Raw genomic sequence first — 25,545 nt, 5'->3', positions numbered from 1 at the left:
AAGTGCTTGACCTCAAATTGTTGTTCGGGATTCCAGCACCAGCTGGGGGCTTGTTACAAGTATAAAATTTTAGAATTTGAGTCAAGCTGCAGAGTCAGAATGCATATGAATGTGTATTCATATTGATATATATGATGAGATTTCAGGTACCTTGCCCAACAATGATGGCAAAAGAGAAGCACAATGTCTAGAAATATACTCTTTTGTCTAAATTTATTAAATATATATAAAGTTGATGCTGAGAGAATCTGACCTGAGAGGACGCAAGAATACCACTTCAGAAGACAGGAGTACCTATAGAATATAAACACATGAAAATGCAAGTAAATATTTGAACATATATAAGCCTTGGGTAATCGGAAATGACACGGTAAAGATTATCTGTCTCTCTAAGGTGAGGAACGCTTAACCCAAGGCAGCGATGGACTAATCAAATACCCTTGAGACTAAGTCCAGGTTTTATTTTCTATTGGTGGAGAGTTTAGGACAAACATCAAATCGTACACTGGACCTTCATCACATGCGGTCATGCATATTAAAAAGTAGACAATTTCCTGTGAGAAACAAAACAAAACTTTTTCGTAATTGCAAAGAAAATCTGTAATTCCTTCACACACACACACACACCTCTTAAAGGCAAGTAGAAAACAAACAACAAAGTGTGTAACAGAGAGGCAGCCCCAGAAAATGATATTATTATTATTATAAGTTAAAATAACAACTTTCAGTTCAGAGACAGGATGTCTTATATAACTTTTGCTTAAAATATTTTTGCATAGTATATTTTTTATACTTTTTGCTCAATGGAATTATAATTTTTAAAATACTTATCTCATAAGTTTTTATCTACTGGGTTTGTTTATAAAATCTATGCTCTATGTGCAATACAAAATTTAATTTTAATATAATCAATCATTTTAAATCTTACCACTGCTAAATAGGAAGGCTACTCTGTATTGCTGTGTGATATTCAATAGTTAGTTATGTAATTCCTAAGACAAAATGACTTTTAAAAGGAAATAATGAAAATGGGAGTGGAAAATACTAAAACTATTTTTTAAATGTTAATTCATTTCTAAAATTAAAGATTATAAATATATATACATATATAGTGGTAATTTAAAAATAGGGAAAAACCACTGATAATCACGTCTTAGCGTAATACATTCAGATATGTAAATAGGTAAGACTTTCCAAAAATCAACTTGGTAATGCCTTCTAAAACCTATAAAATTATTCATATTCATTGATTTGCCATTTTCAATTGTAGAAATTATGTTTTGTTTTTACCACAAAAGCATTGTTACAGTTCACAAATAATAATTAAGAAATCACTGGACAATTGCGTCATCAGTCATTCTACAAGAAGAGAAGAGAATATAAGGAAGAAGAACTAATAATAATAAAATAATAACTATTTTCCAGGGTCATAAGATCCCATGCAAGTTCTTTTCTTTTCTTTTGGGTTCATAATGAAGATTACATGGAAAAGGAAGTGGAAAATTGGAAATAGATATTGAAATATAATCATTTCATAATACCTATTTTCATGACATTTTGAAATATTGCAAAGAAATATCCTTGTAGTTCTTTAGAATTTTGAGTTACTCAACTTTATTTGATGTGTAATTGCTGTAACCAAAGAGGAATAGATTCAGAATTCTAGAAATAAGTCTCTATAAATGGAAAGAAAACACTATAAAAAAAAGTGGTTATAAAAAAAGCCTCTCAAATAAGGGTGATTAGAGGAAGAAGTCTGAATTTCAGGTCAAAGTAGAAAAGAGCAAAGAAAATTGAGCTGGGGCAGCATGATTCATCATGGCACAGGGTTTTCTCTGACACAAAATGCCAACAAATGCACAGTTTACCAGTTCTTTAATAGATGTTAAAATGTGGTTTCAGTTTTTGTTTAAAGACAAAAGATTCACTTATTGAGCCTCTGTTCATGGATGCTATATTTAATTTTTTTGATCCAAAGTCAAACACAAAAATTTCAGTACATAACACCTTTGGGTTTTTTAATAATTCTCAATCAGGCACCAATGTCTGAAGAATTATGCTGAAGTAGTTACTTAGAGTAAGTCTTTTTGAAGGGATCAGAGTCCAGGGCAGGATGTAAGCTCGTGAGGTAACAATGTGCCGGAGTGCTCCTGGAACAGAGCCCTGATGAGATGTAGGGGAGGTGTAGCTGTCCAGCTGGGAAACATTTACTGAAGCGGGATGTGTCTGAGTTGAATTGTGAAGAGGCAGCAGGTACATACCTGAGGAGAAACATGCAGAACGATGTGGTCTTTTGCAGTCTCCATGGACATATTGAGCAGTTTTAGTGTGTGCCAATGCAAGAGTGCATTGGCCAATGAGACGTGCTAAGACTGAAGAGAGAGGTGGGGCAAGAGGCCAGTACCTCAGAAGATTGAGCTCAAGTTTGCCCATGTTCTGGGAATACATTCAACAAAAGAATTGTAGGAGAAAATGTGAGGCTCATGAAGATGTTTAAGACAATAGATTAACTCAACTGAAATAGCATTGATACACGCTGAGAATGAATTACTATACAGTGATGATTAATATTGGGGTTGTGATTAGATTTGGTTTTTCTCGAACTTAAGGATATTTGCACATATACAAGGAGATGTTTTCAGAGTTGGATCGTTGTCTGAGCTTACGTCTCATACACCATCTTTTAGATACTGCCTGAAGGTACTTTTTGTAAATTATCAGAGCATAGCATTTTGACTATGACTCATCATTTGCAGCATTATGAAAATGTCAAAAGGCTCTCAGAGTTTAGAGCATTTAGGCTTTGTATTTTCACATGAGAGATGTTCAAAATATAATGCTGGAAACAGTCTGAAAGTTACCAAGAGGAGAGAAAAACCGAGGGACAGATGTGGGCATGAACTATTGAAAACAAGGGGAAAAATCAATAATTTAGCAATACTGTGAATTTGCATGATGAGAAAAATACAAATGACAATATGAGTATTGTCTCTAAGAAAAGGTTAGATGATATTATGATATATATTAAATCCAAGGTTAATCTTGAGGAATTGAATTCATTCAACCTTGTGCTCTTCTTCACAGAAGCAAAAGCTTAGTGCTCCCTCGTAGGTGCCCAGTGGGTGGGCAAATGGACAGCACAGCCTCCTTTCCAATCAAATCCCAACAGCATGTCTGACACAAACTTTAAAAGGCTTAGAATTTTCAACGGTAAAGGCAAGACAGGGTTGTTCTGCATTGAGAAGCTTTAGCTCTGTGTTTACTAGGGAACTAAGAACATCTCTAAATTATATTCTAACTTTTGTTGACTCCGTGAAGGACAGAAGGGAGAATCCCACTTGAATGTCTGATATTTTCAAAAGGCCTCAGTGATTCCTCAAACTGAGGCCTATGGCTATAAAACGTTTAAAAAAACAATGAAAGCCAAAGTTAAAACCACCAAACTGAAATTTATATGGTTGAATAGATTTTTTTTCTGTTGTAGCCTATCATCTATATAATGTGAGAGCCTCATTCTGTTATGTTTCTACTATAAACAAAAGGAACATTTGAATATCTTGAAGATAAGTAACCAGGAAACTCACAGGCTTTTAGTTAAGTGCCTTAACGGGCTCATCAAAACATACAAAAATTTAAATTAAATATTAATTTAACATGCAAACTAAGCCACAGATATTTTCAAATACTATGAATAAAAATAATTTGTATCTAAAAATTCTGTCTGTATTTCGCAGCATAGTAAAGGTTTCTAGTACAAATACAGCATGAAGTGATTATTTAGCATAGTTACTCAATATATGTAACATTATCCTTCTGATGACTCAAGATTAACATCTTGTATATTTGGGTTGCCACCACCCTAACTATGCTTTGTGCACACAAAAGATCCCTTTGTGCCATGCGGAGTAACCACTGCCAGGAAACAGCAGTTGAAAGGACAGTCGTTTGAGAATGAAGAACTCTGAATGAAGTCTTCTCCTAGCACAGCAGTTAAACGCAGTGTAACTCTGAACGGATGACACCATGCACATTGGGATTCATTTTCTCCAGCAGCTGATTCGCCTAATGAGGAAGTTGAACTCAGTGGTCACCTGCACTCCTCTTTGGCTTTTAAACCCTGTGACTGTATTTCCTATGATTCAGTGGATGTCTTTGGGACTAAGCCTGTGTGATTACAGTGTTTGGACTTTTTAGCTCCTATTTACCATAGTTTATAGACAAAGTTCTTCCCATCAGTGCAGTTGTGGAAATGACACATATTGCCGTGTTCCCTATGCTGGCTTTTTGTTTTGTTTTTGTTTTTGTTTCTGTTTTGTTTCTTTGGGTTCAGAAATGTTGCCTTCCCTCTGATGAATGCCAGTCAGCTGGCTGGGATGTAAAACCAGGAGATGAATACATCTGTTTAGCTGTAGAAAAACAATCCCAGCATTGAATGATTCAGAGAGATGACTGTTATGTGTGATGAGAACAGATTCTAGGGAGGCCATGTATTATATGAAAGGTTTTAAGGGAAAACCAGTAACTACAAGAATTACTCAAAGAAAGAGAAGTGGTTGTCCATAGTCGTCACTCAGGGTGGCTCTAGAAAAAAGACCCTGGCACTTATCTTGGGGTTCCTGGACCTGCCACTTTATTGGCAAGTGTCAGAATTCTGGGAATTATAGAACACAGTCTTGAAATGCCAACTGACTCATCTATTACTGGAAACATAAAAATATGAATTAATAATATGATGCCAAATATCAACGGTAATTAATTTTAGGAGGACTTACAGGATTATATTTTTGAAAGCAAAATTTTCTTCTTAGGTAAAATTTGCTCAATGTTTTCAGGGTCTCTTGAATGTGTGTGTGTGTGTGTGCGTGTGTGTGTAAAATTAATACATGGACCTCTGTGCAATTAATATGGACCCACTTTTGTAAATGTAACAATAGACAAAGAGTAAGTAGAACTGGGTTCAGTTTTGAAATTCTACACTGAGAGATTAATTACTGTTTTTGATTTTAGCAAAGATTTATTTTCAATTTAAATACATCTGTGGTAGACTGTGGGAGATACATGTGTGTCCACAGAGGTCAGAGACGTTGGGTATTCCTCGATCTGGAGTTACAAGTGATTGTAAGCTACCTGGTATGAGTGCTGGGAGCTGAACTTGGACCCTAGGCAAGAGCAGCCAAGTCCTTAACTGCTAAACCATCTATTCAGCCCAAATAACTGCTTCTTAAGTATCAAACTTTTGAGATTTCATTAACCATAGTTTTATGTATTCATTCCTGGGTTATAGCACTGTTGTGGATACTGTATCGGTTGTTTACATTTGTTTTTATAAGGTAGAATATATTAATAAAGTACTGAAACCATTTGTAGTTTTAGGCTGGAAGATAAGTTTTTGGATTCATTGTTCAGTACATAACTTATACCCCAGTTTTTAAGTTCTGTAGAGCAATAGGACATATTTTTGCATTCATAAAACATGACTACTAATTCATCATATACATGAATTTTAAGAACTTGCTAATTCATATGCATACCATCTGGTATTAGGTAGTAACTGATACCTTTATGTTTAATGATTTACGTAAATTATCAGACAAACAATGAAGCCATGAACCAAAAACATGGATGTCTTATAAATATTGCAGTTAAATTTTTGTACAAAGATCCGCACTAATTTAATAAAAATTCAAAATTTTAATTTCATAATTGCGTTTAGTATTATAATCATATTAAATTATTTATATATGTTTTAAAGCAATTATGCTATTAATTTGTCACATTTATTCAGCTAGTGTTTTGTTCATTCTATCAACTGTTACCCCACATCCTCTGGTATTCAATTCTAGGCAGCTTTAAAAATATTACAAATGTAAAGACAAACTAGTCTTTTATTTAAAGTTTACATATTAAAGGAGTAGGTAGATATGTAAAGAGGAATAGCAAAATAATAATACCATGACAACAATAATTGAAATAGAAATAGAATATTACTGAAAATGGGACAGATAAATCCATTATAAATATGAGAGTTACACATGTGACTCACATGTGACTATTAATGTGACACATTAATAATATTACTTTAAAAGTCAACAGCTTTCCTTGCTAGCTGTGATATATATATATATATATCATGTTTATGAAATACTACACAGGTACAAACACTTTTAATGTTTTTAGTTTTGATTACTAAGATCATTAACATTATAAAACTATTGTCATTTTAATTTTACAAATACATCTTTTAATTTCTTTAGATTACTCAGACACAATTTTTAGGAATGTAGTTTAGGAAAATTGTTTTTATTTAGGATGCTTAATTAGGTGCCCTTTATATTGTAGCTGTTTCTCACTTCTTTATTTATCTGCAAAAAATATTTTCAAGTTTTAGGCATTTTTAACATAATAGACTTTTACCATATTTCAATATTCTAGATGGTGTTTGACACAGCACAGCACTGTATTGAATAAGTAAAAATTTGGAGTTTCACTTTTTAAAGGCACACATTTTATCTCTTACAATTTAATAAAATGAAATCCTGAAATTTTGAATTACTTTAAACACAGTAGTTTATTTTCCGGTTATCATCACACCTAGACAGTGCTTGGTAATTGTTGAAGTCAACTCTTCTTAAGAATGAATTTTGGTTTAGAGGGTTGTGTGTGTGTGTGTGTGTGTGTGTGTGTGTGTGTGTGTTTTGTTTTGAGGGAAAACCTCAAAGCTTTGATGAGCTCAGATCCAGTTTCTTTGAATGATCTTGTGCATGCCTATAGAAAGCACTAGCCCCCTAAAACAGGTACATTGGTGTGCCAGCCTACATTTTTTTATTTAACTAGAACAACTCCAGCTGCAAAGTTCTTTTTTACAGCATCTTGGTCTATATTAACCCTACTTCTGAAACCATTAAAAACTACTTTCCAGATTAAAATGGACTCTTTAGTTCCTTCTGCTTTTCTGAGTTCCAACCACATCACAGAAATACACAGTGAAAACAGAATGAAGCCTGAAGCTAAGCCCGCAAGGTGGTTATGGGTAATCATCACTTGCTTCTCTCTCTCTCTCTCTCTCTCTCTCTCTCTCTCTCTCTCTCTCTCTCTCTCTCTCTCTCTCTCGGAGGACCTGAGTTCATACCACAGCGCACACATCAGGCAGCTGACAGACATTTGCAGCTGCAGTTCCTGGAACTCTGAACCCTCTGGCCTCCATGGCCCCCTGCACTCATTTGCATATATCCACACACAGATAAATACCCCATATATAATTAAAAGTAGTAAAATAATCATAAAAAATTGAAGCAATTGTTAATAGAATGAGAAGAGTGGCTGCAGAGTTTACAATCTGAAAGTTTAGAGGCCCCAGCAATGTGGTGACATTGTTTTCTTTTGTCATTCTCAAGACAAGGCCAAAGATATGCCTTTTTCTTAAACAACAAGTCTTGGAAAACTTATAAGAACTATGTTAACATCTGGGCAGAGCTTAGGTTTTTCACAGTCTGTCTTGGAACATAGACAGTGCTTCTAAAAATTCAAGAGAAGAGCTTATGAGTTGCTCACTGAACATATCCACACACAAAATATATTGGGCGATAGTCATCATTTTGTTCTTTTTTCATAATTCTTTCAATATATTTCTTCTACATAACTTGCTATGTTGATAATTTTCATATATAATTAAGATATAAATAATAGTTTAGAGTAGACCAAGAAATTAGTGCAATCGGTTTTTCCTAAAACATCATAAATGATAAGACAGATATTAACACTCGTTTTTTTTTTAAACATGCAGGTCTCTTTTGTTTTCTTATTAATAGGTCCTATATACATTGACATGCATAGAGAGGTGTAACCTGTGCAGCACATGGATCAGGCTAGTGTCATTAGAATATAAGATATGAAAAGTGCATATACAGAGAAGACTCGGGGAAATATGAGGTTCTGTAATAAGAGCCACCACTTAGAGTCTTGGCTGAAGCCACTGACAATCTGAGTTATGAGAACAGCATGATAGACTGTACATTTCACCAGCTGAATGCTGCTCTTAAAACAGAATACATAAGACAGAACGTGCTTCAGAGCAACGATTTTGAATATAACTTTTAAATGGTGAATAATAAATAATACATTTTACATTATTATCTACTCCTGCTGTACTCCCACTACTGTATTTGGACACACATACAGTAATTACAATTATTACACCAAAATTTCATAAAGTACGTGAAGGGAATATTGTCATTATCTACTCTAATCTACTGTATTCTTCAATTTTCCAAACTTGCTCATTCATGGCCTCAAATTAATTCATGGTCCACCAATGGATCTAGCTAATTTAATGAAATTAATTAAAAACCAATTGCAGTAATAGTTAAAATAAATGTGGTGGCTCCATGCACTAGAACATAACCATAGGACTAGAGAAGACAGAATGTATTGAGAAAAAATTTTTCTGCAAGGACTTTCCGGACACTTCTAAGGGATAAAATAGGGAGAGATGGACAACATGGAAAGGGATCAAGACCTTTCAGCAATGTTAACATGCCACTGTTTAAAACTACTGGGCAGCATGCTGTTGGAATACATATGACATAGTGGATGTGGAGTTCTTGGACCCTTTTTGGGAAATTAGAAATTGAAATGTTCCCATTTCCGCACTCATGACTTGATGTTTTCCTGGAGTCTTCTGAGAACCACGCTACCTTTCCAGGCCCCACTGTTAAATAAATCACAATTAGCAGGTAAGGACTCATTTTCCAAGTCTCTATTTTAGTTTCAGCACACACACACACACATACACACACACACACACATGCACACATGCACTTGAACACCCACCCACATGCACACACACATGTACATGAACATGCACATCCCCACACACATACATACAGAGGGAAAGGTATGCTTTTTCTAGTGATAGATCAAAACAATGTAAAGCTTCAAAGTTTTCTTAAATAAGCAACTTAAATGTCAAAGCATTGTACCTTGACAAGGTTTGTTTTATATTCACTCAGAGATACACTCTCTAATGACCTCCTGGGACATAATATTAACATTGAATCGCAGAAAGAAAAATTATGGGTTCTCTAACTTGGGTTATTAGGGTAGCAACTGAAATGTTTCCTGAATGTTCTTTTTATCCACTTAGTGCAAAAATGTTTTAATGTCATGAGTTCCATGTGAATCAGACCTCTCTTCCATGAAGGAGTGGGAACTTCTCACCAGCCGGCATCCACCGAGGCGTTCAGTCCCCAGACAGTCGTGGCCTGAGTCCACAGTACACTTCCTGAGAGTCCCTGCCCAGTTCTCAGTCCCAGGCTTGAAATTCACCAAACATGACCTTAAAAGTTCCAAAAGTGTTATAATATCCTTCAATATCATCTGAAAAGAGTCAAGGTTGTATTTCAAATTAAGTATACACATGTGTAAAATGAATGTTTATAGTAAGATGTGATGACATGTAAAAGAGGCCTGAATGAAATCTGGGAGAAAGCCATGCACCCAAACCATTTGAAAGACATTTCAGTGTGTAGGAGTGAGGTGACCTTTACTGTTTAGCTTATGTATCTGCAAGAGCCCCCAGAGTTTGAGATTCAGTCTGGTCCGAATGCAATGATCTACTCCACGCTAATCATGACTCTTTAAAGCAATGATAGTGAACTGCTAGAATTTTCTCTTACACTTCTTTCCTTTTTAAAATCAAACAAGATGATCATTTTAATTAAAAAAGAATGAGTTTAGCAGATATACTTGGTTTTAAGACTACATGTTATTTATTTTTTCTAATTTTTATTTTTTATTAAATATTTTACATATATATTTATGTTATTATGCATATATATAATAAACCACATACAGAAAGAAGAACCATGACACAGTCAAGAATTATATAAATGTTACATTCTTAGTGTTTTGGCTATTTGTATTTGGCAGCCTTGAAGAATATATCTTTCCTATCTTTGTGCATCTAAAATTCTGAATGTAAACCAATATCTATCATACTTTGTCATTATCAAATTAAAACAACTATCTAGACCTTAAAACATTTTAACCCCTAGACAACTAAGCTTAATTGTAAAACTAAACTAGCGAGTCTTCAACTCCATCAGAGACTTGAGAGGGAATAAAATTAATTACCTGACTACTCTGAGAGTGCAGGTTAACAGTTTCAGAAATGGGAACATGACAGGAACAGTTTGCTACCTGAACAGTCACCCAACACTCTCTATCACGTTGGAGCATCATCTTCAGCCTTCCAGCCCAATACATCTGACGTACATATTTGTGAGGCAGGAACTATTGAGGACTTGCTTACCCTGTCTTGGCAGAGTTTGGCCGTCAACTCTGTCTGCATCCAAGTTTGCTCATTTGGGGGGGGGCGGGAATTCTGTCTGTGGTAGAAATGAGGAGATGAAATCATTAGATAAGGTCTTCAAAAACCTCTGAGATATACAGAATAAGACATTTAAAGATGTTTTTATTATTTTAAATATAAATTTACAATGGGACAGGTTAACTCCAGGCAACACAAAGCCTACCTCAAAGAAGATGATGAGAATCAAAGAACCTCCTTATGGAGATGGATCAAATGTGGCAAACCAGCCACTGGGCAAAATGTCCCCATTTCAACTCTGGTTACTTCAAGGACTCTTATATTTACAAAGATTCAAGTAAAACTGTAATCCAGGGTGTGTCTGCATTCCACCTGATCACTTAGACCTAGAAGGTTTTTGGATGTGACATCCTGCCAGGGCAACTATGTTGCTAGATTAGAATTCCTTTACAGAACTACCTGTATATTTTAGAAAAATGTTTCCCTCATTAGCAGTATGTGTTGGACTTTGAACTAGTAGGCATGAGTCACACAAAGATAAATTAGATATGACCTGAGGAGTACTCAATCTATTGGTAGAAACTGACATAACACATAGTGAGGTAACAATGATAGAGAAAAAGATAGATACGAAGAGAAACTGTTACCATTGTCTCAATTGAAAGCAAGACAGCCCTTAGTCCACCTATGTTAATTTACTTAATCTAGGATTTGAGACTAACTTCTGAGGGTCCACTCTTTCCAATGAATGCCTAACTTTAACAAAGCAGTTTGTCATCTATACAGAGATAAATTACGCAATATAAGTATTTAACTCTACCTTCTTCGGTGTTTTGTGAATGAGAATACTCACAGGTAGCAATGTGGACAAATAACTAAGAATATGAGATTAAAAAATTACAAAATCACTAAAGTTATAGCAAAAGTCTAGGCAAGACGTAGCTGAGATAGAACAGTGGTGAGTAAATGGAGTGGGTATGAAGGGACATGAGGCAAAACTCCATCAGAGGTGAAGAGAGTAAGAAGACGGAAAAGTGTAAGAAGCCGCTCAGATGTTCTTATTGCTACAGAAGTGTTAGGAAACAGGAAAGGGGCTAAGGAAAGAACACAATAAGCAGTGTGTTCCTGTGACTCTGCTCCTCTGAAGGGTTTCAGAGACAATTCAAGAAGAGCTCAGAAGTTACCTCTTTAATTCAATATTAATGTCGATGGTGTGTGTAACAACAGTGTCTTTGTTGTGTGATTATTTGATAATCACACTCAATATGCACAAAGCCAACAGAATGTTGTGTGGCACATGGTAAGGGCTTCTCCATAAATAGTCTTCTAGTCACCATAAAATTCTGTCATCATTCATAAACTACTAACTTCCAATGTGTTAGCTTCAATTTCTTGATTAATAATTTTCAATTTGCAGTTTTATTTTTAAGTACAATTAAGCATGTCTATGAACCTTTAAATTTGCCTTATTGCTTAGTCAACCACATTACTGTATGTAGTGTGATCTACGCATATACATATAATTTTGGAGATATTTTTGTTCCTAAATTGCATTTCCACAAAGAGAGAAAATTAAAAAGAACGATTGCAATCTTGGAGACTTACAGTAATTTACCTGCAGTTACACAGGTTTGAATTGGACTGTAGTGGTGGAGATGAATGAAGAGCAGAATGAAGCTGACATCCTGTTAATCCTTCAAGTTTATCACAAACTTGAACAAACATAGGATGTAGATGTAACGTTTTATTTGATTTCAATGCAGTACATCCATCAGTTGCTTGGCATACTTCCATGTGGGAAATTCCCATCCTGTCTGTCAAATCAAAGTCATTTGGCAACACCCTTCTGATTGTAGCACTTTTGGACATTACTATTGTTGTTTGGATCGAAGTGTGACAATAACAGTCTAACATGTTTTGGTGTACAAAACTTCAATTGTAGACAGGGTTTGTGTTTTTATTCTGGGATTTTCTTAGACATTGGAGACCACTGTTCTCACCACCTTTTCCAGTAATGTAAAAGAATCCTTGAGTTTGTAAAAACAAAAAAACAAAACCATCTTGTCTCCACTCATCACTGTCTTCATGAGACACCGTGTTTGTATTTGTTGATATCCAGTTGATGATTTCATTGATTGCAGTTTTACTGACAGCAACCCTCACATGTGGTAGATATCTCTATGTATTTTTATGCTTGTCTTTCATCAACCATACTGAAAAACAGATGTTCAAAGTGAGTGAGTTTCCAGGTTTGTTTCTTGCACCTTGTTTATGTATAACAGTACCTGCATAAGTGGATTAATGATTCGTATATGAAGTCTTATCAGGTAGTCACTGAGTACTTGATGTGATTGGCTTCAAGTCTATTTGGACACTCCTACCACCAACCCAGGAAATGCAGAATGACTGACTGGTGATATATTCCAATTATATAAGCAATACTGAGAGGATAAAGGCAAAGTGTAAAATAAGACAGGTGGAAGAGTTTCTCTGTCCCATTGCTTGGCTCTTCACGCCTAGAACTAATATCAGTTTCCAACAGGCTCACATGCTTCCTTTAAGGGCCAGAATAAAGAAAATCCACTGCTGTGACAAATTCTAACACTAGTTTTGGCTGCGAGCTTGGTGTTATCTCAAGGAAACGTAGGTGGGTTTGGCCACAGCAGAAAAACGAAAAGAACTATGTATAGGAGCTCATTTGAATGTTAACGCCAGGCGTGGAAAAATACCATCGACAACCCACTCAGACCTGTTTCTTTAAATCTAGTGTACTCTGTATAAGTGTTTAACTAAAACTCCCCAATTACACAGAATACCATGCTTTATTTAATTGTCTTTTGTGACTAATTCTGTACACAATATAAATTTCAGTGAAAAAACACTCTAGAGAATAAAAAAGATGTCGAAATGAATGACCCATATTTTGCTGAGAATATTGGTAATAACTATCCCATTATATTTGACATTTATTTTTATCCTTGTAAAATAACATAGTCATTAAAACAACTGGGGAAGCATTTTGGACACAGTGCTGTGTTTGAACAGTGAGCTCTCAATGAATGCTTAAGTGGGAGACATCCTGTTTGTTTAGAATGTGGAAATAAGATGTAAGGAAAATGTTAAGAATGATGATAAATCCAATGTACTTTCTTGCTAGAAAATTTCATGAACCATTAGAGCTCATACATGTAGCAAGCATTGCTTTCATCATAGGTTATAAGATAATGTATATATCCTTGAAAACTGAAGTATTTTCACTTCTTATGAGGCATATAGGAAAACAATAGTTTATAGTATGGTATCACGGAAGATAATTCAAATGTTTAGAGTAAAATGGAGCCAACCTGAACCCTGCAAATGTTGGATCAAAAATGTAGACTGAGCCTCAACAGTAAGTTTGCGTGAAGGCATCTGGTTTTGTGCTTGTTTTTCTTAAATTTTAGATTTGTCAGGAATAATTGGGACGTACAAATTTTGATTTGGGTTCAGATAAAGGAAGTCAGTGCTATTAATGGTTCATATCTACATATCAGTTTGGATGAAAGAAAGAAAGAGAGAGAGAGAGAAAGAAAGAAAGGATCATTCTGAAATTGGCCAGCTCTCTTACAACATTAAGAATAATCAAAGTAATCACACAGTACTTCGTAAATTCTTGAGTAACATTCTGTTTAATTCTGAAAGCTTCAAATCCAAGGAACATACTTTGAAAGAATTTTTTTTTACTGAGGAAACATTTATAGTTTTGCTCTATCAACAAATTGCTACTCATAACACCAAGGATGAGTAGTTTGCTGAAGTGTTGCAGTGAAGTCCCACTGGTTCATTATAGTAGCTTCCTTAATTTTTTTTTCATGAGTAAGTGAAATTTAGCTAATTATATAACTAGAAAACTGCTTTATCCATCTAGCAATATGTAAGTTTCATGTAGAACTGGTTCAATTCTTTATTTCCAGTGAGAAGAAAAGATGCTGTTTACAACCAGAAGAGTGACAAATTGGCCTTTTATAGCCAATATAAGCTACATTTTATGATGTATCTTTCTGTCGTGTGTGTGTGTGTGTGTGTGTGTGTGTGTGTGTGTGTGTGTGTGTGTGTGCCATATTTACTGCCATTCTTCCTGAAGCCTCACTGGGTTAGGCTCAAGTTGTCAGAATACTACATGTGAACTTACTCTTTATTCTCCCATCTCCAGTCAGTCTTTATTTTATTTTATTTTTGGGATTATAATACAATTACATTTCTCCCTTGCCTTTCTTCCATCCAGACCTTCCGATATATCCCTATGCTTTCACATCATCACCTCTTCTATTTATAAATTTTTATTATATGCATATATGTAAGCACACATATGTTCCTAGATATAACAGGCTCAGTCTGTATAATGCTACGAATATATCTGTTTTCAGAGCTGACCACTTGGAATTGGCTTACCGGTTTGTGTGTTCTTCTCTGGAGATGACTGTTTCTCCCACTCTCTGCAGTCCTGAAATTCTTTGTGCATGGATGAGGCTGCTCCCACCCACTTTAACAAGTCTATTGACACTGCCCTTGTTCTGACAGTCATGTTGGTGAGAATTTATGAGCGTAGCTTTTGACATTGCTAGGAAACACAATATTCCTTAAGTTAAAATCATCTTCATTTAACTGTATCTAGTTGCATTTAAATACATTGTTTTTTCTATATAGATCAATCTTGTCAAACAAACAAACAAGTAAACAAACAATAACATAATATAGGGTTTCTTTTGCTTCCAAAATAGATTTTTTTTTCAGTTAGTACTGAGGTCTAATTCATTAATTTCGTTTTTAACGTTTTTAAGCTTCTGTTAAAATTTAACTTTTATTATTTATTAATCCTTTAAGAATTTTGAAGAAGAGATTTTGATGATTATGACCCGCTCTCCCTCCACCTCTCCCAGATATACTCTTCCTTTAGAGCCCACCCAACCTTGTGTCTTTTTTCCCACCTATCAAGGCCAATGTGTGTTGTTCATATATTCTTGGATAAGTGCCTTCCACTAGAGGACAGTAGACTTACCAAGTGCAATACTCTTAAATGGACTGACACCCCGACTCCAAGCAGCCGTTAATTGACAACAACTCTAGGAATTTGTGCCACCTGTCCTCTCCATTCTAGACTTTGGTATGGTTTCAGCTTGTTCATGCTGTTGCAATTGCTGGCGTTAGTACTGCAACCACCCCCTGTGTCAAGAGGACAAACTTTTCTTGTATCCATCTATCATCATCCATCATCTAGCTGGTACAGCCTTTTCTTCTCTTCATCTGCCATGATCCCCGAGGCTTGAAAGGAGGGCGTGTGGTATAGATGCTGCATCTAGGAGTAAGCATACCACAGCCCCTTATTCTGTGTGTCTTGTGCCAAGTAATCAAAGAGTAGCTTCTCCAATGAGACTTGAGAGATGCGTTGATCTATACATATCTGGGTAAGATTTTACGAATTAATTCAACATTGATTCCACTCATTAGACGCATGTATACAATCATGTATCAAAACCATGTTTAACTCATATTAAAATAGTGTGTGTTGGAGAATAATGGATGGGTTGAGAAACTTTTATGCTGTAAGGGAATATAAACATAGAGCAATCATTATTGTTTCCCCCTTGTACATGATTCAACCGTATACAATTTTTACTTCAATTCTGCACAATTGTTTCTTATTATTTTTATATGTATTGATGTCATAAGTTAAAGATGCTACTTGCAGTGAAAAAGCAGGTGCTGCATTTTGTGAGTCTTTTCTCCGTTCTTTATATTTTTAGTAGTAAGATGTTTAAGATGTCATTTCTCATGACAGGATCATGTCAGTTTTACTGTTAATATGTATTCCTGGATATTATATTAGGCAGTACCTATAAAAATAGTTCTTACACTACCCTTTTCCCTACAGAATCAAAATTCATATTACAACTTCGTTGGTGGAGATTTAAAAATTTTTTTTACATTGTTGTGATGCTAATGTTAGAATTTCAGATACTTCTGTCGACATTTGATACCTTAGCACTTAAGAGGTTGGGGGCAGACAGAAGGATCTGGAGTGCAAGACTAGTTTCTACAATATAGACCTTAAGTGCCAAAACTCTCTATATAAATGTTTGAGGACAATGTGAACTTCATGAGATCCTGTTACCCAGTAAATCCAAACAAAAATAATAATCAGGTATCAGATCCTCAGTCCCATGACTCTAATGACAGATTTTTTTTTTTACCAGTTGTTAACATTAGGGTATGTCGGCAGAATATGCTTTTTTCCCCTTTGTATACCATCCATCGGATTCCTGCTTACTTATGTGTTGATAGCTTTTCAGGACTATGCTAATCTTACTGTCTTCGCCATAATGGAAATGATTTATATTTCATCTCAATTACTGACATGGACTAAGAAAAGTTAAAATCTATACTATCTGATATTGTGTGCATAGTGTTATATACATTAAAATATAAATTTAAATATCTAATATGCAAATAGTAAGTGTTAATATTTTCCACTCCCCTCTTACTCTGGATAGTAAAGACTTTACTTAATAGTATATAAGGTGGAAATATTTATTTCTGTGGGTAAAGTTGTAAAAGATCTATGGTGAGTGTGTGTGTGTGTGTGTGTGTATGTGTGTGTGTGTGTGTGTGTGTGTGTGTGTTACAAAAGAAATGGAAGGAAATGCAAGACAATATTTTTATAAAAGCACACTCCCTTTTCCTTTTTACCTAAAACTTAAGGTGTTTGAGAGTTTAATTAACACAACAAAATACACAGAAAAAGAAATATAAAGAATTCTGAAAAACTGATGAATTATAGGTGCCTATGTTCGTTCTTTGGAAAGACTGAGAAAAGGGAGGAAATTGTACTTTATGTTTGTGTATGTGTACTTTCATGAATGAATAAATTGAATACATTTGAAAGACATTTTGTAGACAGTAAAGTGTTGTTTGAAGAAAATCTGAATTTTCCCTTGCAAACTAATAAAAACATGCATTACAGTAAGCTAAAATAAGGGTATTTGGAGGTATCTCAGGTCAAGTATCCATGACTAATATGAAAAAAAGTCAGTACAGTATCACAAATCAGTTGAGCATATATCCAAGTTTTATTCCAAATTTATTTTTCAATACATGGATGAGATCATATTGCATGGATAAAATTAGGTGTAAGCTGTTTTTAAAGTTCAGGACTCCATAGTAAAATTAGAAACCCTGATTCTATGTGTTCTTTTCATATGCCCCCAACGGATGCAGATGGCCCTGGAATACAGAAATCTACATGATAGCCTCCAAAGGAATAGAAAGGGTATTTCTCCTATACACCTTAAAATTTCAGAAAAGCAGGCTAAATATGACAATTCCATTTTCTTATTTTATTCAATATATAGGCCTAATGAATGCAATTATAAATATATTTGTGGACAGTCCTACAAAAAAATGGTATAAGCTCCCTTATCTTGGAGTATTAAAAAGGTCAAACTTATTCAGTGATATTTTTAAAAACATTGAAAAAACTCAAGCCTGGCAAACCAACAAGTACATTACACTTTTTTTTTTTTGCTTATAGAACACACAGTTAAGGTTTCCTGTTGTATTGAAACAAAACCCTTGTGGATTTTACATTAAAATTTACTTATTATTAACTGCTAGTATCTGGATTTGTGAAGACAAAAAAATAACATATTGGCTAAATTTAAACCCTACTGGGAATTAATATCTTCGTTGAAAGTAATATTTCCAACATTTTGTTGACTTATTGTACATATAAGTTTATGAGGTGATTAGTCAGGGAGATGGTTTTGTTTTATTTTTCTTATTGATAAAAATGTGCTGGATCCTCATTCTTTTTATACACAGCATTTTATAAGTGGACTTTTTATACTTATTTTTCACTTTTCCATTAATTTTTCCTCAGGTGTAATCTAGCTCCTGTGGTGGAGTTTGCTGCGGATGTGGGGACTAAATCAGATTTTATTACCATGAATCCATCAGTTGTGCAAAGAGCATTTGGAGGCTTTCGGAATGAGAGTGACAGAGAAAAATTTGTGCATAGACTTTCCATGCTGAATGACAGTGTCCTTTGGATCCCTGCTTTCATGGTCAAAGGAGGAGAGAAACACGTGGAATGGGTTAATGCATTAATCCTTAAGAATAAGCTGAAAGTGCGAACTGCCTATCCATCACTGAGACTTATTCATGCTGTCAGAGGGTAAGTGGCTGGAAAGGACCAGGTTGTCCTTGGCACAATAGAACACCTAACTAAAGATTTTCTCTAGCCAGGAAGGAACATCAGTACCCCGCGCCCAAAGTACACACATTTCCCTCATTTTAAAAATGCTTTCCATATTTTTAAATATGAAATTTGTGTACTTAGTCTTTTTGCTCACCCACTTTAGAAGAGCAAATTGTTGAATTTGACATTTATGGCTGCTCATGAGCAAAGTACTAATTTTGGTTTCTTTCTGCAACTGGAGTAATAAGAATTCAAGTAAAATTGGTGACTTGAGAATGATAGGCTGCAAGAGAAATTCTAAACCTCTCACAGGTGTTGTGATGGACACATAAGTGCTGGACCTGCTTATGGAGCAATTAAGTCCCATCTGTATCGAAGAGGCCAACTAGTAAGAGAGGAGTCTAGCTGTAATTATGTGCTTTAATGCTTCATACTAATGTCACACTTGCCAATTTTACAATTTGAGGTACCATTTTTCTTTAAATGAAACAAGTTATTCTTAAAATCACATAAAGAGTAATCTATTGTTTAAATATGAAAATGACATAAAGGCTAGGAGTAATCATGTACATAATGTGTTAAATAAATAGATCAAGATAAATACTTTTGTATGTTTATGAATGCAGCATAAGCACTCAATACTGTAAATACAAAGATGGAGCAGAGACTTGATGGTAGACACACAGGCATCTGACACTGCAGTGACATTTTAACGGGACATATTGGTAGGGAGGCATAATTTCCTCCTCACGTTGGTAAAACTTAAATGTGGGTTTGCTATTTGACTAGATTTGAAAACTGAATAACAATTGTAAAGATTAATACAAGGAGGGATGGGAGGAGTGTGGGTCAAATTAAGACTGGGATCCCTCAGAGAGAGGGATACAGAGAAAGAGAAGGATAGGGAAAGGCCTAATAAGAAGCAGTGGGAGGAAGAAGAAAAGACAGAGCACTGAGGACCCAAAACATGGATACCCAGAGGCCACTGTGAGCACTGACACAGGCTGAGGAAGTAAGTTGGGATGTGGCTGGGAGGGGCTCACTTTCATTCTCTATCAAGTATAGTGATATTTCTGAATTTGGGATGCCATGTCCTGCAACTGAACAAATATTTTAATTGATTTACATATAGGAAAATAAGATATAGCATGGACATGGTGGATATAGACCCCCCCCACACACACACACACAAACATGTTTAAGAGAAAAAAATAAACACAGTGATAGAATTTGTAGAAGAAAAATAACATATCTATATCCAGAGTTAAAATAGTCTTCTTTGGATGATAGAAACCATGCTCACGTGTTTTTGTTTTGTTTTTAATCTTTGTTTTATTACTGAAATATTTGCCTGCAAAAGTTTATAATTTCCTGTTCAAGCCTTTATAGTTTCTTACACTGGGTTACTCTGCTCAAAATTAAGTTTGTCATATTTGTGTCAAATAATTCAATAGTCATTTATATTCAGAGAGAAATGTTATACATGTATATTATATATATGCACTTAGATTATAACAAAACTAACATTTATTTATACATGTGTAAATATTCCTTGATTTTAAAAGCTAACAGTAAAGACTGACACATTGTCAATGATTACAATAAGAATGTATTGTGTTTACAACTCATATTATTATATTATTTTGAAAAAAAAAATAGATCTCTTTCTAATTTTAGATGTGCATTCTCCAGTGATATCTTTTTAGGACTAAATAGCATATACTCAACTCCCTGAATAGAGCAAACATGAAGCAACTTAATATGTCATCTAAAATATGGCCACTAGATTCTGGTTAATATTCTCCACCCAATACCATAAGCAGCTTATAAAGGAGGCGTCACAGTTGAACTTACTAGGCAGTTAGGAAAACATGTATTTAGAAATGTTTATGGAAGTATTTATGGATACTTTATGTGTTATTTTTATTTTTCTTTGTGTGCTTGAAACCATCTGCTACCTCCCAGGCTGCCCTCTAACTCTGGGGTCACCCAAGTGAATCTCCTACCTCATCTTTCTAGTAACTAAACAAATAGGCACATCTATTTCACTTTGTACAAATGCTTGAATACAAAAGATATCAAATATTTTTATTTCAGTTATCATTATTTTCTGTTTCATACTATCTACTTTTCTCCCATAATATGATTTTGTAAACTATTTCAATAATTAGTAAGTGTTGTGATCCAATGAGCTTTAGGATAAGTCTTGTAGTCACAATGTATGACATGTTGAATTGTGGTTAACCTATTTTATGTAGTTTTGACCAGGGTGATTCCTGACTTGCTAGAAGGTATGGCACTGCATTCTTACTCATCTAATTGCAAATATTCCTGTAAGGTAAAGACATTGACCCCTGAAAATGGGCATGAATATAAATTACTTTTATGGTAGCCAATCACCTTTCAAGTAAGATGGAAACTTACACACATGGTATGTCAAAAAAACGAATTCACCTATGGAATTAGAAAACTAATATTACTGCTGATATAACATTTCAACATGTATTTATGTAGCTTGATCTCTGAAAGAAAATAATAAAGCACTAACACTGATAAACTGAGATTATAGAGCATTGATAAAGCAAGATTTACCTGAAATTAGCAAGATCAAAGTACAAAGAACTGTTAGGTCTTGCTTATTTCAGAGCAGTAAGGTCTGCTGGCTTATTCATCCTGAAACTTGTGGTTAAACGGTATAACAAAATAGTTTCAGGTCCTCTGTTGACTCCTGGGGTTGACTGACTGATGAAAGGTTAAGGGACCAGAACACACATCTTAGATGAAACATAACTATGACAGTAAGATGTGAGTGCTTTTCTGAGTGCTGCAATTAAAGATAGAATGTTTAAGTGATAATGGAAATCAAGATTCCTAGATATAAAAATTACTTGGAAATTATCACCCAGTCATATTTCATTATTTAAACATTATCCTCTGAAAACAATAAAACTACTAAGTTTAAACGCTGATGTAGTTTTAGTGTTGTTTGTAGCACTAAAAAGTTATCACCTGCAAAACTCAGGGATAGTCTTAGGATTTGTTGTAATGTACAATGATTTTTGAAAGTCGTTTGAAGTGAAATCAGAGGAAACATATAGCATACTCTTACAAAATAATGAAAGGATAATCTAAGAAATGAACAAATATTTTGAATTAAAATCTAATGGTTACGTGAATACTGGGCGAGAATAAGAAAAATTGACCATATAATTGCTTACATTTCACTGAAGGAGAATTTTATTTTAAAGACTTAATCGTTTATCAACTTACAGAAATATTTTATAAATAGAAGTTCATACATACATGCTGAAGAGCAAGATAAAATTTGATTAATGTCTCTGAAAGTCACTATGCGTTTTTTCAAGTAAAAAGTTTTTTTTTAGAAAATATTTTAGAAACTTAGAGGAGTTGTATTTGTAAGCAATTTTTAGTGCAGCTCTGATGATTTGAGACAAAAGTGCTTATGGCTTCAAGTCATAGATGTATAACCATTAAACTCAGTATGAGTATCGGCTGTAATAATAATTAGATTCCTTTGCTCTCTAAATTTTACCATTCTAACCTGTAAATCTGTGTGCACATGATATGTAGGAATGTCATGTAATGCTCACTTTTGTGCTAACTCTTCTTAAATATTCTCAGGAATTTCTTTCTTTAGCCTCTTATACAGGCAAGCTGAATTCTTTTCGTGTCGTTCGCTATGTGAGCAGATGGAGCTTTCATAAATACTCACTTTTAAAGCGTATTTTGGAATAAAAAGTATGTCCACGCACTTCAAAACCATTACTAAGTTAAACTACTCAGCTAAGTGTTTCCTCTCCACAGTTAATCAGAAGTATTTATTCACACATACACACATACAAACTTGTACATGTGTACACATATAGAGATACATGAGTAGCCACATAGATAGATACACAGACAGATAAATGATCAAAATAGATATATACATGTTTGGTACATAGATAGATCATACATACACGTATACACAGAGATAGACGCATTGATAAATAGATAGATACATAGTTAAACAGACAGACGTTAGAGACACACAGATATGTGGTAGGTAGATAGGTAGATCATACAATCATACATACATACATACATACATACATACATACAGATAGGTACATAGATAAACAGATAGATGCATATCTAGATATACATAGGTGATATAGATGAGAGGGTGATAAGTTGCTCTTGAATTTAGTCCTCCTTGGACATCTATGAGAGTAAGCTTTTAAAGATATCTTTGCATAAACATAAACTGGTGGAAAGATTAACTCAAAAAAGATGTGCTATTTGTTTTTTACATAAATATTTTACACAATAGGAATACATATAAAATAAGTATGCATTATTTTTATACATTATTTATATACACTAAATACAAGATATGTTGTATCCGAGTTTTTTATTAAGAGCACAATATACTTAATAGCAGTATACGAAAATAATTTAAGAATAACCTTTGACTTTTTTCTTTCACTTTTGTAGAAAATACAAAAACTAATATTGCGTTTTTAAAAACATAATTTTTAAAAAGAATATAATGATCACAAATGAAACATAGACTGCCAATAGCATACACATGTATTCACTTTGTATGCTCTTTCTTTTATGTGTATATACATATATAAACAGAACATTGCTTACATAATACTAACATATACTAACAAGTGTCTATAATTACTAGTATTTCATATATCAATTGTATTTACATTCCTTGATTGTACATATCTATGTGTTTATATGACATATGAAAAGATAGATTAAATGCTGGGTAAACATAAAGCACTTCTCTCTGGGAAAATGTCATGTGTGTGTCACTAGCCTTCAGAAGTGTGAATCAGACCAGATCCCAGCAGAGTGTCCAATTGAGTGTAGGCAGAGTACCAATTGAGGTAGGTACTCTTGAGGAGACTGAGTTCATTGCAGCCATTCAAACAGATGTTGTTTTGGAATACTGAAGCAGTGTAAAGCCACATAAACAAAAGGAAAACAACTATGAAAATGAAAATATTCACTCCAAGTAATTTCTGAAAATGGTTTATTTGTTTTAATTTTACCTAGCTTGTCCTAAACCATTACTATATGGCTTCTATTTGACCTATGTGCAGCACAGCTGTAATATTTTTCCATAAGACATGAGCCATAGCTTAATATTCTTTTTGATTAGCAAGACAATTCACAGCAGGTGTTATAAACTAAAGACAGTTTTTATGGAAGAATATTTCTCTCTATTTCTCTGGGAATATTCAGATTTGCATACCCAGGACAACAAGCTTTTCCAAATGAATTAATCTAGTTATACTTCAGTCACAATATTATTTCCTTGCAGCTTCTATTATTTACACCATATTAGGAAATATGGCAGTGTAGGTGGCTTATATCTGAAGAGGCATTCAAAGTGGGTGAATTCAATGTGAACAAAATGATAATGACATATTTTTAAATTTCTGCTCATTTAGCACTGGGACTAAAAGGCTTTACAAATTTTATCTGGAAGAAGACACTTGTATTTATAAAATTTATTTGGAGAAAGAGAAGCCTTCAGTGAACATCTTTGTCATGAGCATATCCTGGCTTACTTCCTGGATGTGCGATTTCCCTCTGCTCTACGTACAGTTTGTGTTTTCTTAATCTCAGTTTTAAAGTTCTGGTTGAACACAAGTGTTTGCTGTTTGCAAGATTGGCTTGAGTTCTGTTTCTCTATGTTTTCTCTTAAGTTGTAGACGACATGTCTCTATTGTACATCATTAAAATAGATTTCTGCTTTTCATAAGAGCAAGGGTCAATTTAATCATATCTCTAAATACTGAAAAGGGAACATTACGTTCTCTGTAGATGCGTTTTGTTGGATGTTGGGTCATATAAGCAGAGAGGAGATTGTTGTCTTTAAAAAGGCCAAATATATATATATATACAAACAGCAAATAAGGACATAACTAAACTAATAAAAGTGAGGGAATGGTTTACTTTTTAATCTGCATAGAATTAAAAATTATGTTCTCCTTGGAGAATTACAGTGACTGAGAGAAAACCTGTCCGTCAAAGGCTTAGATCCAAATAATGAAAACCAATCCTTATAGCATATTAAGTTAATTAATTAGTAAATTGACTAATATGATATGCATCAGTTTGTTCCCAGTATACACTCAGTGGTAAAATTGTTGTTTACTAAATTTTAATTTCCTATGGTAGCATAGTAATAAAATGTAAGAACAAATTATGATTAAAAAGTCACTGGGTATATCAATGGGGAAGTGGAGTTCACAATATCTCCTAGGAATGGCAGAAACGTCACCCAGAAATCTCACGAATACAGATGCTTTAGCATGACTTAAGCAAAGATGACACACCATACACATGCTAGGGTGAACGGAGCAAAGATCATAAATCCTCAATCACAGACAAATAACTACAGGAGTCTGAGAGAGTTGAGAGAGGGAGAGGCTGTCTTCCTCGGTGACTAGCATGATTGCTTACCCGATAATAAATAAATGATCATCCCTGAGAACACGCACACAAGTGTACATGCAAACTTGACAGACTGGAGGGGAGTAGGTTGTGTTGGCCTGTTGAAGAACATCCACATACGTGTGTGAGCAAGCACAAACACAGGTAACAACACAAAAGAGACTTTGCTTTTAGTAATCCCATGGATGCAGTTTAGTAATCACAGCAGAGAGCTATACTCTATATATTTTAAGAGCTACAGGAAACAGATGAATTTGGTTCTTAAATGATATTCAATGCAAGATTCTGGGTTTCATGTTGTTCCTACATTTCTATTTTATTTTATTACCCTTTTCTTTTTTATTGAAAGCATTTATGAATATACAGCATGATCATGGTTTTTCATCTTCCACTTCCTTCCCATCTCTCCACTCATCTAACTCCAAGGCTTTTCTTTCTGTCTCTTCAGAAAGCAAACAGAGCCATCTTTTTCTTCTTGTAAGATTCATTCTCCTAATGGTGGTAC

The 25,545-nt window shown here is 34.4% G+C and overlaps 1 protein-coding gene across 1 annotated transcript in view; it reads left to right on the top strand.

The window, feature by feature from the left end:
• The window catches only part of St8sia4 (ST8 alpha-N-acetyl-neuraminide alpha-2,8-sialyltransferase 4), a 79,301-nt gene that overhangs the window by 20,726 nt on the left and 33,030 nt on the right, over nucleotides 1–25,545 (top strand). Inside the window, 1 exon segment of the mRNA XM_051154402.1 lies at nucleotides 18,243–18,536. Coding sequence (XP_051010359.1) covers nucleotides 18,243–18,536 — 294 coding nt within the window.

This window comes from Acomys russatus, chromosome 12 (assembly GCF_903995435.1).
Source record: "Acomys russatus chromosome 12, mAcoRus1.1, whole genome shotgun sequence".
Lineage (NCBI taxonomy): Eukaryota > Metazoa > Chordata > Mammalia > Rodentia > Muridae > Acomys > Acomys russatus.
Note: the sequence above shows the minus strand (reverse complement) of the source record. Positions and strands in the feature narration are given on the sequence as shown.